Below are 12,560 nucleotides of genomic sequence, written 5' to 3' on the forward strand. Positions count from 1 at the left end.
TCCCGTAGCACACAAATACTTGATAGCTTTATATTTACATTGAACTTTAAAGTTGATCTAGGACATGTCCTACCCCAACTATAAATCTGCCCCCACATTTATAATCCCCCCCCCCCCACCCTCCAATGCAACGTGGTTTTGCCCAGGTGCATAGTTACTACCTTTTTATTCTTTGCTCTCCTCAATGTCTCAGACCCTGTATCTTTACATTCCCTTCGTATACCTAATTTGCGTTTTTCATTCTCACTTCCAGTTCCACCACGCAAAGAAACAGTAAAAGAGAAGAAATTTAAATGACACCTATTCACATAGCCAGAAAGCAACACAAGGTTTTTTTTACTTCTTTATGCAAATGGAACAGACCGATTTATAAAATCCTCCACTTATATTACTATTTTATATTCATAGATCTGAAGCATATAACCAACTGCCCCTTAACAGGTCCACATGTTTGCAAAGCATCTCATATTTAGAAAGCAGGACCATCCCATAAATAGATCTACTTGAACAATGTTATCTTCAACTTCAATACAGGGCTATTGTCACACAAGGCTGCCTTCTCTATCATGCTTTGAATCCCCTTCTCACACCTCATTTGGGTTTTTGATTTTCACTTCCACCTCTACCACGTCATGAAACCGTGAAAGCAGAGAAACTTACATAAAACCCATAGATACACAGACAGAAAGAAGGGTTTGTTTGTTTTTCCGTTGGGAGATTGTTCTTGCAACATTTTGCATTGAGAATAAAGTGTTGCTAATATAAAGGTAAACAGAACTACAAATGCGTTAAAATATTTTCAAGTACCGTAGGTAAAAATGATCACGAAATAGATACACCTAACAGTGTAATAATAAAGAAGCGTACCAAAGTAAAAATAAAAACATAGGAAGTAACAAAACTTGTGTAACCCATGGATATCTTGCAAGCCTTATCTTTCAAGTCAATTAATTTCCCTTAAATTGTGAAACCTGTATGTACATTTACCCATTTATGACAAGTATATACATTTAGCTATTTATACAACAAAAGTAACCCTGATTATCTAACAGCCAATTGGAGCTCAGTGTTCATGTGTCTCACACACACGTGATGGGGGGCAAACAATTATAACCCAAACGAACATATAACTAGCCCATTGTAGATTGTCTTAAATATGCGGCATGTTTAACTAGTATTTCTTTTGTTTGCCAATGATATATATAATACATTATGTTTTATTCTGATTGGTTGAAGGTCTCTGGTGTCTTCTGTAAAAGTTCTGTGTTCCAGGTAAGAATCTGTGATGGTAATTTCACCTGAATTGATTTAAATAGATGTGTCTCTAATTGACCCATAGTTTGGGCGTATGTGACTGCACCAACATTTTAACACTACTGCAGTTCAATTGAGCATGTTGGGGATAAGCTTATTATATTACAGTCAAAATAAATTCCAGTTTTGTTTTTTTAAATAAAATAAAAAAAGACAACAATCAGAAACAGCTCAGCATTTTGAAAATTTATAGACTATTACAAAGGTTCCATATGATGTCCCCTTTTCAAGGTAAGGGTTATTGCCAATCCTTACCTGGACACTAGAGGGCACTGTTGGTGTTGGTTTATTCTTGCATATGAATTTACAGACTTAAATGTGTGGGACTGTGCATACGAACACCTTGCTTTGACCTGCACGTGTCTAACACTTGCAGACCATTATGATACAAGGGGCGTTTACATACAAGTGCAGTACAGTGAAGGAATGGAGGTGCAAGTTAACCACACCCACAAGAGCTGTTCATGTATGTCGGGAAAGTGACGTCTGTGTCATTCGTAGGTGCATTTTTGCACCTACACAAAGTGAGTGCAGGGTCTGCGCTTGCCGTGCAAGTGATATCTTAAGTCATTTGTCTGCATCCCTATTAAGAGTTGAGATGCCCATAAGCATAATGCAACATTAAATACGGGTGTACACCATACTTTTAACTCTCCCTGAATGTCAGGGAGACTCCATGTAATAGGGGTGATCTCCCTCACTCCCTGAAGAGTCTGGCATTCCCTCTGATGCTGAGCCAGTACAAGACGTGGTTGGCTTCCCCATCTGTGGCATGATGACACAGTTCAGAAATTGTGTCCTATGTCCATGTATTGATGCTTATGGAGACAGTGGCCATTTTCAAGGAGACCAAGATTTAACCAAAGACTGACAGGTAAGACAACATGACTTCAGTAATGGAGACAGAAATGTAAAAGACACTTCAGTCTCTAGAGATTCATTAGTTGCTTTTCTTTAACGCATAGTTGCCTACTCTCCCGGAATGTCTGGGAGATTCCCGCATTTTTGGTAGACCTCCTGGGAGAGCAGGGCAACCTCCCAGTTCTTGCCCCAGCAATAGATAAGTGGTAGGGCTTAATGATGCAAATATTGTGCCATCTTAGCCCCGCCCCTGCATGCCCACCTCCCCCGGGATCTCCCTGAAGCCAATGTTGGCAAGTAGGGTGTACACATTTAACTTGCATCCATGCAAATTTGCATGAGCATATGTTTGAAAACTCTACATCACTCCTGTTAAAGCATGTGACCACTTTTGAAAGTTATTTTTAGGGGTCATATGTGCAAAACTGACTGTTCCCTATCTAAGACACTCTCTCTAGTAGAGAGCTAATGGTTGCTGATAAGATAGGGGTAATATTAACAAGATAGACCCTGCTATTTTAAACACCACAACCTTCACATAAGAGGAATATTCTTAGAACAGGCAGCAACACAAACTGATGTCCATAGATTATCCTGTAATAGTTCACATTTTGCATCAGTGTGAAATAAGTTCTATGTTACCATTCTTCAGTGATCACTTCAAGCTGAGATAAATATGACACGAGACTGGCCAGACGTAGTCCATGTCCTGCTAGCACAGACTGATCTTACTTCCTGCGAGTACCAAGTTAACATCTTACACCTCCTACAAAGATGCAAGAAGATAATCGCACTCTGGATCCTGAGGCAGAGTTGCAGAGTTATCTCCCGTTCAGGAAGCAGAGGTGATCATTATCTTAGTTCGGAGTAAATGATGTTCTCAGGCGGAGGTGGTCCCTGGACTCTTCTGTTTTCATACAACTCAGAAGGTTGCTAAAACAAAATATATTCACAGGTTATAAAAAAAGAGCAAATGTGGTCCCTAGATTATGCACTGTTTATAATGTACATACATAGAGATAGCAATTGCTCTATATACCCCATAGGCAAAGAAGGCATATGCCTAAGGTAACACTGGTTGTGGGCAGCATAGAGATAAAGAGATAGCTTTTAAAAAAACCTCCACAGAGTAAATTGCCTTATGGCTGAAATACAACATTTTAACTTACCAGGATCTCTACAGCACTAAAAATCAGCTGTTTTGCTACATTCTTTCAACCCCTTCCAAAAAAACGAAGTGTCTGCCTGCGGATTCTAGGTAAGGAGAGAGTCTAGACTACTTTATTTACAAGTTCACTTGATACATGTCAGCTGAAACCTTTAGTGGATAGATTAAAAACAGATAGCCCCTGCTTTAGTACATGCTCAATTTCTGCCAGAAGGCAGCAAAAAGACCTCAATAGCTAGAACTTGCAAACTCTTCATATCAATAGGACAATAAAAGATTTGTTGACCTTTTTATGGGTTAAATGTGCAAAAGAGACCTCAAGGGTCTACAGTGCAAATATAACCTCTATCCTAGCTGTAACTATTTGCTAGAAGTGTATATAGCCCCTAGCTGTCCTGCAACTCCATAATTCTTTTGTGGGTCAGCCGTACTGACATCTCTGCGTGTGGCCAAATTCACGAGAGAGGGAGAGTGGAACCTGTACCTGTTGTCTTCTTGGCATGTTTCTGTTTAATTCAATCTCGGCGTATTGTAACTCGGGCTGTTCCTGAAATGAATCATAAATACAGATTAGTAAAATCGGACTCATCCAGAAAATATAAATATTCTGTATAATTATATTTTGAAGAGAACGAGCAGGAGAGAGGCTGCACCTGCGGTTTTCTTGGCATGTTTCTCTTGATTTTAACATCAGCATATTGCAACTCAGGTTCTTGCTGAAATGAAATATAGATATAGGTTACCAAACGCCTGACCGTTGCAGCAAATTTTACCATTCTATCTTATTACATTTGTACGTGAGGGGTTGAGACGGGACAGTACCTGTTGCTTCCTTGGCATGTTTTTGTTGAAATCAATAGCAGCATATTGTAGCTCTGGCTGTTCCTGAAATTAAATATAAACACAAGTTGCTACAATCTGACTCTTCCAGATTGTGATTTGCTAAAGATATAATTGTCACTGCATGTCCTTCCCTATATCTAGCTCTGCTTCTCACGTTGTATGACATTACCACTAGTAGGCGCTAGTTACTGCCGTTCCTCTACATGACCTCTTGACTGATTGACTGCTCAAATGTAGCCATGGTTATCCCAAACATGACATTCAATCTTAAGCTGTTCCACAATGCTATCTATAAAACCTTTTCCACCATTTCTAGGTGTGGGTACATAATAACGGCCTGGTCTTAAATTAGATACATCTGTTGTGAATTAGTAATGAATGACTACTCTATATTAGAGCCGATATCTATTTGCAATGGATGTAACCTTTCTCAATATATCCGTCTGCAATGGATGTAACCTTTCACAATATATCCGACTGCAATGGATGCAACCTTTCTAAATATACTGTTAACAGAAATAATTAGCATGGTTTTCTCTTCTGGGCAGGTACCCCCTTATTCAGCTCAGCAACCATCTTCTTGGTCCAGTTGTTGGCACACCCACTCATTACAGTTATGTGATTGGCTGCTCCAGCTAGTACAGATACAATATATCATGCAGAGTGGAAGTTGGGTGTGTATGTTTAGGTAGCCGGGACCATGGGAAGAGAAACTAAGCTTTCTGTGAGGTTATATATCTCCTGTACTTGTGTCTCCTTGCACCAGGAGAGGTGGAATAGGACCCAATGTTTTCCATTACACTAGTACACACAGCACAAGGATGCTGGGAAGTGATTTGCAGCACGGTAAACTTTGGGAGGGGAAAACTTAATTTTCTGCGCCCCAACGCCCTCCCAATGGAGCCTCCAGCCGCACCCTGACCAAGATGTCGCTGGACTCTATGATGAAAGGAAGACGCCCCACACCGCAGGTTTCCCTGTTATAGTGTGACCAGCCCAGCATGTCTAACCTGGAGCTGGTGGCCACTTTGCCAGGCGGACCTCACATTCATTTTCCACCAGTTCTAGTGGCACCAGACCTAAGAGGAGGAGGAGGGGGGGGCTGCATATTAGTTCTTTAAAAATATATTATTTTTTTATTTTAAGAATGATATAATGATCAACTTCTTGGTAAGAAGTTAGAGGTGAAGACTGCCGTACCCAGGGGCGCACACAGAAACCCCTCCCCTCCGTGAACGAACAGGCGCTAAGTACAGCAGCACTGTACTGTACAGCAGTTGCGGCGCTGTCAAACAAGTGTCCGCGGCGGTGCTGTATTGTAGTACTTCTTTGACAGCGTTGTGGCTGCTGTACCATTATGCATAGTTGAAATATATATATTTTTTTTGGGGGGTAAACCCTCCCTTAAGAATCCTGCGTTTGCCCCTGTTACTTATGCGCTGGACACGTAAGTTGATAATGACGACTTGTGTTTCTTTTCTCTAGATGCATCTCTATTAGATTTTACGTTCAATGTATCCTAAGGGACTCGCAACTCAAAATGCAGACGTAAAAAAACGCAAGTCTGCAGACGCATTATTGTGCGCATCTTTAAGTCCAACTCTAAGTTAGGTCCTTAAAGTGTAAATAAAATCTAAACTACACTGCAAACACAACGACAGCGAAAAGGAGAACAAATAAAGGAAGTGATTGCAGAACCATCGCCCGGGGATGTGTAACGTATAGCTGACAGACAGATCTTCCTCTCCTGTCCTTATATACAGGTTTTATAGCTATTTACCAGTGTCTATTCTGCAGCACTGGTACTGAATACTACTAATATAATATATAACAATAATGTGTTTACTAACCATGGTCGGTGCGCTGGCCTGACCTAAATGGAAATAAAGTAAAGTATATTATTATTATTATTATTATTATTATTATTATTAAAAAAACACTTGTAATTGTGACAATTTCTTCTTAAATAAATGTGACAATACATAACATTAATGAACACGTTGCCAGTCTTTGACTGCTTGATGTTGAATTACAGCAGAAGCCCCAACAAACTACACACAAACAGGGTCCTGTTGGGGATCGAACTCATGACCCGAGCGCTGTGAGCTAGCAATGCTAACCACTGTGCCACAGTGTTGCCTCATTTACTCGTTTTACACTTTGTTTTTTACTTTTTATGTTATTCATTTACTGTTTACATATTTGAATAAGCTAATCGTGACGTGAATTAGGGCTGAATTATTCCCATTTGTTGATGTTATTCAGATGGACTGTGGTGGGGGTGGGTACTGCGGACAGATACTTTGACCATAAAGGGACGGTATGGGGTTGCACAGAAGAGAGGCATTGGACAGGAAAGAATTTAATAAAAAGAAAAAAGATAAGTTGCATAACAATGTCTAAGTAGGACCAGGTGCAAATAAGGAAAGGTGCAATTCACTAGAAGCAATAAAGACTGTCTCTCCAGGCCTGAATATGAAACAAGATAATTATTATTATAATTTATTTATATAGCGCCACTAATTCCGCAGCGCTGTACAGAGAACTCACTCACATCAGTCCCTGCCCCATTGGAGCTTACAGTCTAAATTCCCTAACATACACACAGACAGACAGACAGACTAGGGTCAATTTGTTAGCAGCCAATTAACCTACTAGTATGTTTTTGGAGTGTGGGAGGAAACCGGAGCACCCGGAGGAAACCCACACAAACACGGGGAGAACATACAAACTCCTCACAGATAAGGCCATGGTCGGGAATTGAATTCATGACCCCAGTGCTGTAAGGCAGAAGTGCTAACCACTGAGCCACCGTGAAGTACTATAGTGGAAGAAGGCATGGTATCATTGTCTCTTATGTAGGGGCAGGATAGGGTATTGGCAGAACGAACAGCTCCCTTTGCTGAGAAAAGGCTTGGAATGCAGATACAGCTACCATCACACAATCGCTGGAACACACAGGAACCCAGCCGTCCATTCTACATAAAGGGCGGACCTTGGCATTAACCTTGCCCTGCCAGTATGCCAACCATTGGCAACTTTTGACTTATAAAATCTAAACAGAACAGGAGGGACCAAACACTGTTCTGATTGTTATGATGTCAATCAGTGATAACTGTATGGCTTGGATTATTGACATTAAGTAATACATAAACAGCTTAATACATTATGCATTACCCTGTATGATTAAGGACTGATTTAGATGAAGATTTTGGATTTTTATTGGAAAATAAAATGGTTGGCTGTTTCATGAACGGCCCTAACATTTTTTTATCAATCCGTAGCCACACTGCGTAGCGCCCTGTGACTCGACTGACCACAATTGCCATAAGTACAAGATCCTTATCAAATTTCCAATTGCGTTGCTCACCAACGCAGATAACTATTTATACTTCGTTCCTGTTCCTCATCATATGATTGCACAGGAAGTTCCTCTCTTATTAAAACACAAATCTAATGATCTATCATGACACCATTTCAACATTCAAGTTTACTAAAAGTATAATGTGTATTATTTTTTAAACTGCACTGATAGTTTAAGATAATTGGAACTTTGGGAGCTCTTGTATACTGTGAAGCAATATGGGCAGGGCTGGCACTACCATTAGGTGAACCTAGGGCTCCAATGGTTAGAGGGCACCTAAAACATTAAATGGGTGTTATAATGTACTCATCCAGTATTTTTAATGCCCCCACGGTGCCCCCACATGGAGTGCTGCCCCGTCCTGCTTCTCCTCAAGGTCAGTGTTACGCTTCTACGATATCACAGCCCAGCGCCACACTCCCAGTCTAAGGAGCAGAGCATGCCACTCCCACCGCCCGATTGTTAAAGTAAGAAGCAGCGGGTCTGGGGGCACAATGCCCGTGTGGGGCATCACTGATAGAAGAACCGTGTAGGGTGCCTACTGAGCTTGCGCCGTGAATATGGGACACCTGTGGCTCGAAAAATTATTTATTGTATGAATATTTGTAAGATATTTAAATAAATGGTTTGCACGCTAACTATTAAAAGTCTATTTTCCATCCATTAGTCTGCCAATTTCTCCTTCCGTCCTTATCCCTGGCACCGTGAATTGCAACTATCCCATGTAAACTGGGACTATTGGAGTTCTGCAGTCATATATGTTATTAATGTTGGGGGCTCGTCCCTTTAAGAGTGGTTCAGCCTTCAGGTAGTTACATATATTTCATTTGTCTATAGTAACTTACCATCTATCTCAATCATGTCCATACAGACTGTTCCAGCATAGATCATGTACATACGTAAAGGGGAAAAAGTTTCTCAACCCAAGCGCTGATAGGATCCATGATATCACCTCAGAGGTCCCTGATCCCAGCCTCCATAACATCTCCCCTGTATAAAATAAATGCACGCACTCTCCACAATCTGATAATGACTTGAGTTCTCAAAGCTGATTGGCTGATATTAAGGTAGCGTCCTGAATGCACCAAAATTCTGGCAGACAACCAACAGCACTTTCAAAGCAATAGTAGAATAAATTGTGGGCATAGATTAGGGCGGATATGGGATGTAAGTACACTAAGGGGTATATTTACTAAACGGTGGGTTTGAAAAAGTGGAGATGTTGCCTATAGCAACCAATCAGGTTCTAGTTCTCATTTATTTAGTACATGCTACAAAATCACAGCTGGAATCTGATTGGCTGCTATAGGCAACATCTCCTCTGTTCAAACTCACAGTTTAGTAAATGTAACCCTAAGCCCCACATTGCATTACATTTTTTGTGGGGGAAACTTTCCTTTAAAGTGCACCAGTGTCAATGTAGAGGCAACTGTTTCCAGTGAATTAATACACTGCATTTTCACATACCTTCCAATAGTTCCAATTTATGCCTCATTTTTGGAACCACAAAAGTTGTGTGACGTTGATGGGAAGTGGGTGTGGCTTAGCATGATTGTGGGCGGGGTTGAGTGGTATTGGATAGTTAGAGGCGTGCTTTCGGAGCTTTGAGTCGGGGGAGGGGAGGAATGATCCCGCCCACAAATTGGCAGCCTTCAAAGCATTCAAGCAACTGACGCACTATAAATTGATATTCAGAACAGTTTCCCTCTTCATGTTACTATGCCACTAAGCCCACATATGCAATAGTTTTACTATACAGCATGTTCTACCACATTCTAGCAGTTTTCTGTACTATGTAACAGGAAATAAAACATATTTTATGAATACAGCATTATTCAATTTACAAAGTGCCAATATTAACTCCTCGGTATGAAAGATTTAGTCACTTCAAGTCTATACATGTCCTGTGCACCTCACAGCATTGTGTGATAGAGAACTTTGAAAAACACTTCTGCAAACTTGGCTGCATTTTCACCCAGTTCTTTCTTGCGAGTTTCCTGGATTTCACTCCTACAAACATTAGACAAAGCCTCCACACACAACCAGGCAAATCATTGGCACAGTTACTAACGTATTAAAATTGTTTCCAAGGAGACTGAGACAACGACTCTAAGCATTTTTCACACAATGCTCTCAAAGCCTCAGCGATACTCTCTGCAAATCACAAAGCTCTGAGATCCCATATTATGTTTATGGAGAATTATTATAACATCCTTGTTTGTATTTTAAATACTCTTACTCATTACATATTAAAGCAGCAATTCCACCTAGACGGTTTATTTTTTTAAGTGTGCATCTGAAAGTAAGTTCTCTTAGCTGTCCTCCTACAAATCTTTATATCCTTTTCAAAATCTCTCTGGAGGGCGCACAGTTTGCATGCTAGTAACACACACAGGTGCACAAATTTACGGAGCAGACAGAGCTCTGAGGGGCACTCCAAAGCATCTCTGCTCACTACATCATGTGGCTGTGTTTGCCATGTTAGGCACATGACACTGAGCAGAATTATAAATCATTGAGAGCAGCCTGAAGAAACAAATCTTGGATTACGGTTTTTACTTCTCCTGTCAGTCCAGGGTGTCTCTGTGCAGGTGTGACCCAGTATTCTGGGTATAATGTCTGCAGGGCTTATGTTACAGCCTGTCACAGAATGATAATTATCTCTCTACTTGGTGATAACCGATGGCCAGAGGGAGTCAAATGTTTAAAAAAACTTTTATATGCAAGCCTGAGGTTTTATTTGTGTTTTTTGTTAGAAACCCATTGTCTAGACATCTGCATAAGCATTTTAACAGTAATCTCACTGAGGTTTTTCTCAAACAGTTCTATTTGCAAAGTGACATTGTGACATGACTAATGAGGAACAAAGGCAAATAATGACACCATCAGCGGATTTTGCAACACACAGTGAACTTACTCCTAATATAGGAACGGATGCAGTACAATGAGACTACGCAAAGTGTGAGGTTAATATTTAAATGTCACTTCCCTTTTCTGGTTTAAAGTTTAAGCGGAGAAAAAAGTTCCTTTCGGGACGAAATACTGCGTGTAAATTCCATATAACCCACACTTGCCTAATCTACCGGAATATCCTGGAGACTCCTGAATTTCGGGCAGTCTCCCCAGAACCCCGTTAGAGTAGGTTACCATCCTGGATCCTCCTTCTCTTTCTTGTAAAGAAGGTAGGGTGGAGTTTAATGGCGCAGTTCTCGCCATTAAGCTCCATCTTGCAAGGTCACGAGTTGCGCCATTGCGCAGCGGAGGGGTGGGTCATGAACAGGCCAATCCTGTCATCCCGTACTTGTCCCTTGGACACCCCCTCTGAGGTCCAAAAAGTAGGCGATATAGCAACTCATATGCTATTGATGATAATGCTGGGCCTGATTCATTAATGAGCTTAACTTGAGAAACTTCTTATTTCAGTCTCCTGGACAAAACCATGTTACAATGCAAGGGGTGCAAATTAGTTTTCTGTTTTGCACATAAGTTAAATACTGACTGTTTTTTCATGTAGCACACAAATACCAGCTTTAAATTTCAGTGTACAAATAAGCTATCAAGTATTTGTGTGCTACATGAAAAAACAGTCAGTATTTAACTTATGTGCAAAACAGAATACTAATTTGCACCCCTTGCATTGTAACATGGTTTTGTCCAGGAGACTGAAATAAGAAGATCTGCTGGTTTTTAATCAAAAAGACTGATCTCTGCTTATATTAATGAATAGCAGAGTATTACTACTAGTATTAACCTTTTATATGGTACAGTGATGAAGGGAAGCCCTCTTCAGCAACTATTGGGAATCACACTTTTAGTAAACCAATTTTTCTGGTTTAGAAATATGACCCACAGAGGCCTGGGCAGGTCTCGCCCACAGAGACCCAGAGGTTGCAGTGGGGGTGTATACTGCGTTATGCTATGCCACCACCACTTCTCCTACTGCCTTCATTATACACCAATTACATTTGATTCACTTACATTCCCATTACATTTTTCTTACCGCCACTTCTAAATTTCCCCTTCAACCACTGGGTGTACCTATAAGTGGTTGTGATTGGTGTGTAGGTATTTTTTTTCTGTGTACATGACCAATGCTCTGTCCATGACATTAACTTATGCACTTTTTATTTAGTGTTTTGATTAAACACGGAAAACACTTTTCTAGACAGAGAAAGAAAGAAACCAGCCCTAAATCAGAAAACACCTCAAACCAATGTCAACGGATTTTCGATTCCTTACATCTGCATTCCACATCCTCATCAACAGTCTGCACTTCCTTATAACATTATCACAATACTCTGGTTAGATCCTCTCGACCCTCTAAGTTTTATGCACAAATCCTGTATTCTCCACAGAAGTGATCACAGACAGGGTTACACAAAGCCACTAGAGAAACAGAACTCAGTGGTAACTTTCTCTTCTTACTGTACGGTAAGTTTAGTCTGCCTACTAGCTACAGAAGACACACTAGAGTGTTGGAATATAATTAAAGGGTTTCATGTATATGGTGGTACAAACAAATGTCATGTTAATGGTTCTCTCTCTCTAGACGTTTTGTAAAGTGCAAATATAAAATGTGCGGAATGTCAATGTAATGTACAGTCAGGTCCATAAATATTGGGACATCGACACAATTCTCATATTTTGGGCTCTATACACCACCACAATGGATTTGAAATGAAACAAACAAGATGTGCTTTAAATGCAGACTTTCAGCTTTAATTTGAGGGGATTTACATCCAAATCAGGTGAACGGTGTAGGAATTACAACGGTTTCTATATGTGCCTCCCACTTTTTAAGGGACCAAAAGTAATGGGACAATCGACTCCAAAGCTATTTCATGGACATGTGTGGGCTATTCCCTCGTTATTTCATCATCAATTAAGCAGGTAAAAGGTCTGGAGTTGATTCTAGGTGTGACATTTGCATTTGGAATCTGTTGCTGTCGACTCTCAATATGAGATCCAAAGAGCTGTCACTATCAGTGAAGCAAGCCATCATTAGGCTGA

At 40.5% G+C, this 12,560-nt stretch overlaps 1 protein-coding gene across 5 annotated transcripts in view; it reads right to left on the bottom strand.

Moving 5' to 3' along the window:
* Positions 1 to 1,479: 1,479 nt before the first annotated feature.
* LOC142107490 (cell adhesion molecule CEACAM8-like) overlaps positions 1,480 to 12,560 on the bottom strand; it is a 119,542-nt gene continuing 108,461 nt past the window's right edge. For all 5 annotated transcript variants that reach the window (XM_075190939.1, XM_075190942.1, XM_075190938.1 and 2 more), the window contains exons 7-11: positions 6,037 to 6,059; positions 4,166 to 4,228; positions 3,997 to 4,059; positions 3,828 to 3,890; positions 1,480 to 3,108 (exon numbers count right to left, since the gene is read on the bottom strand). In XM_075190939.1, coding sequence (XP_075047040.1) covers positions 3,028 to 3,108; positions 3,828 to 3,890; positions 3,997 to 4,059; positions 4,166 to 4,228; positions 6,037 to 6,059 — 293 coding nt within the window. In that variant the 3' untranslated portion in view covers positions 1,480 to 3,027. The remainder of the gene's footprint in view (positions 3,109 to 3,827; positions 3,891 to 3,996; positions 4,060 to 4,165; positions 4,229 to 6,036; positions 6,060 to 12,560) is intronic.

Source organism: Mixophyes fleayi, chromosome 11, assembly GCF_038048845.1.
Source record: "Mixophyes fleayi isolate aMixFle1 chromosome 11, aMixFle1.hap1, whole genome shotgun sequence".
In the NCBI taxonomy this organism is placed as follows: Eukaryota; Metazoa; Chordata; class Amphibia; order Anura; family Limnodynastidae; genus Mixophyes; species Mixophyes fleayi.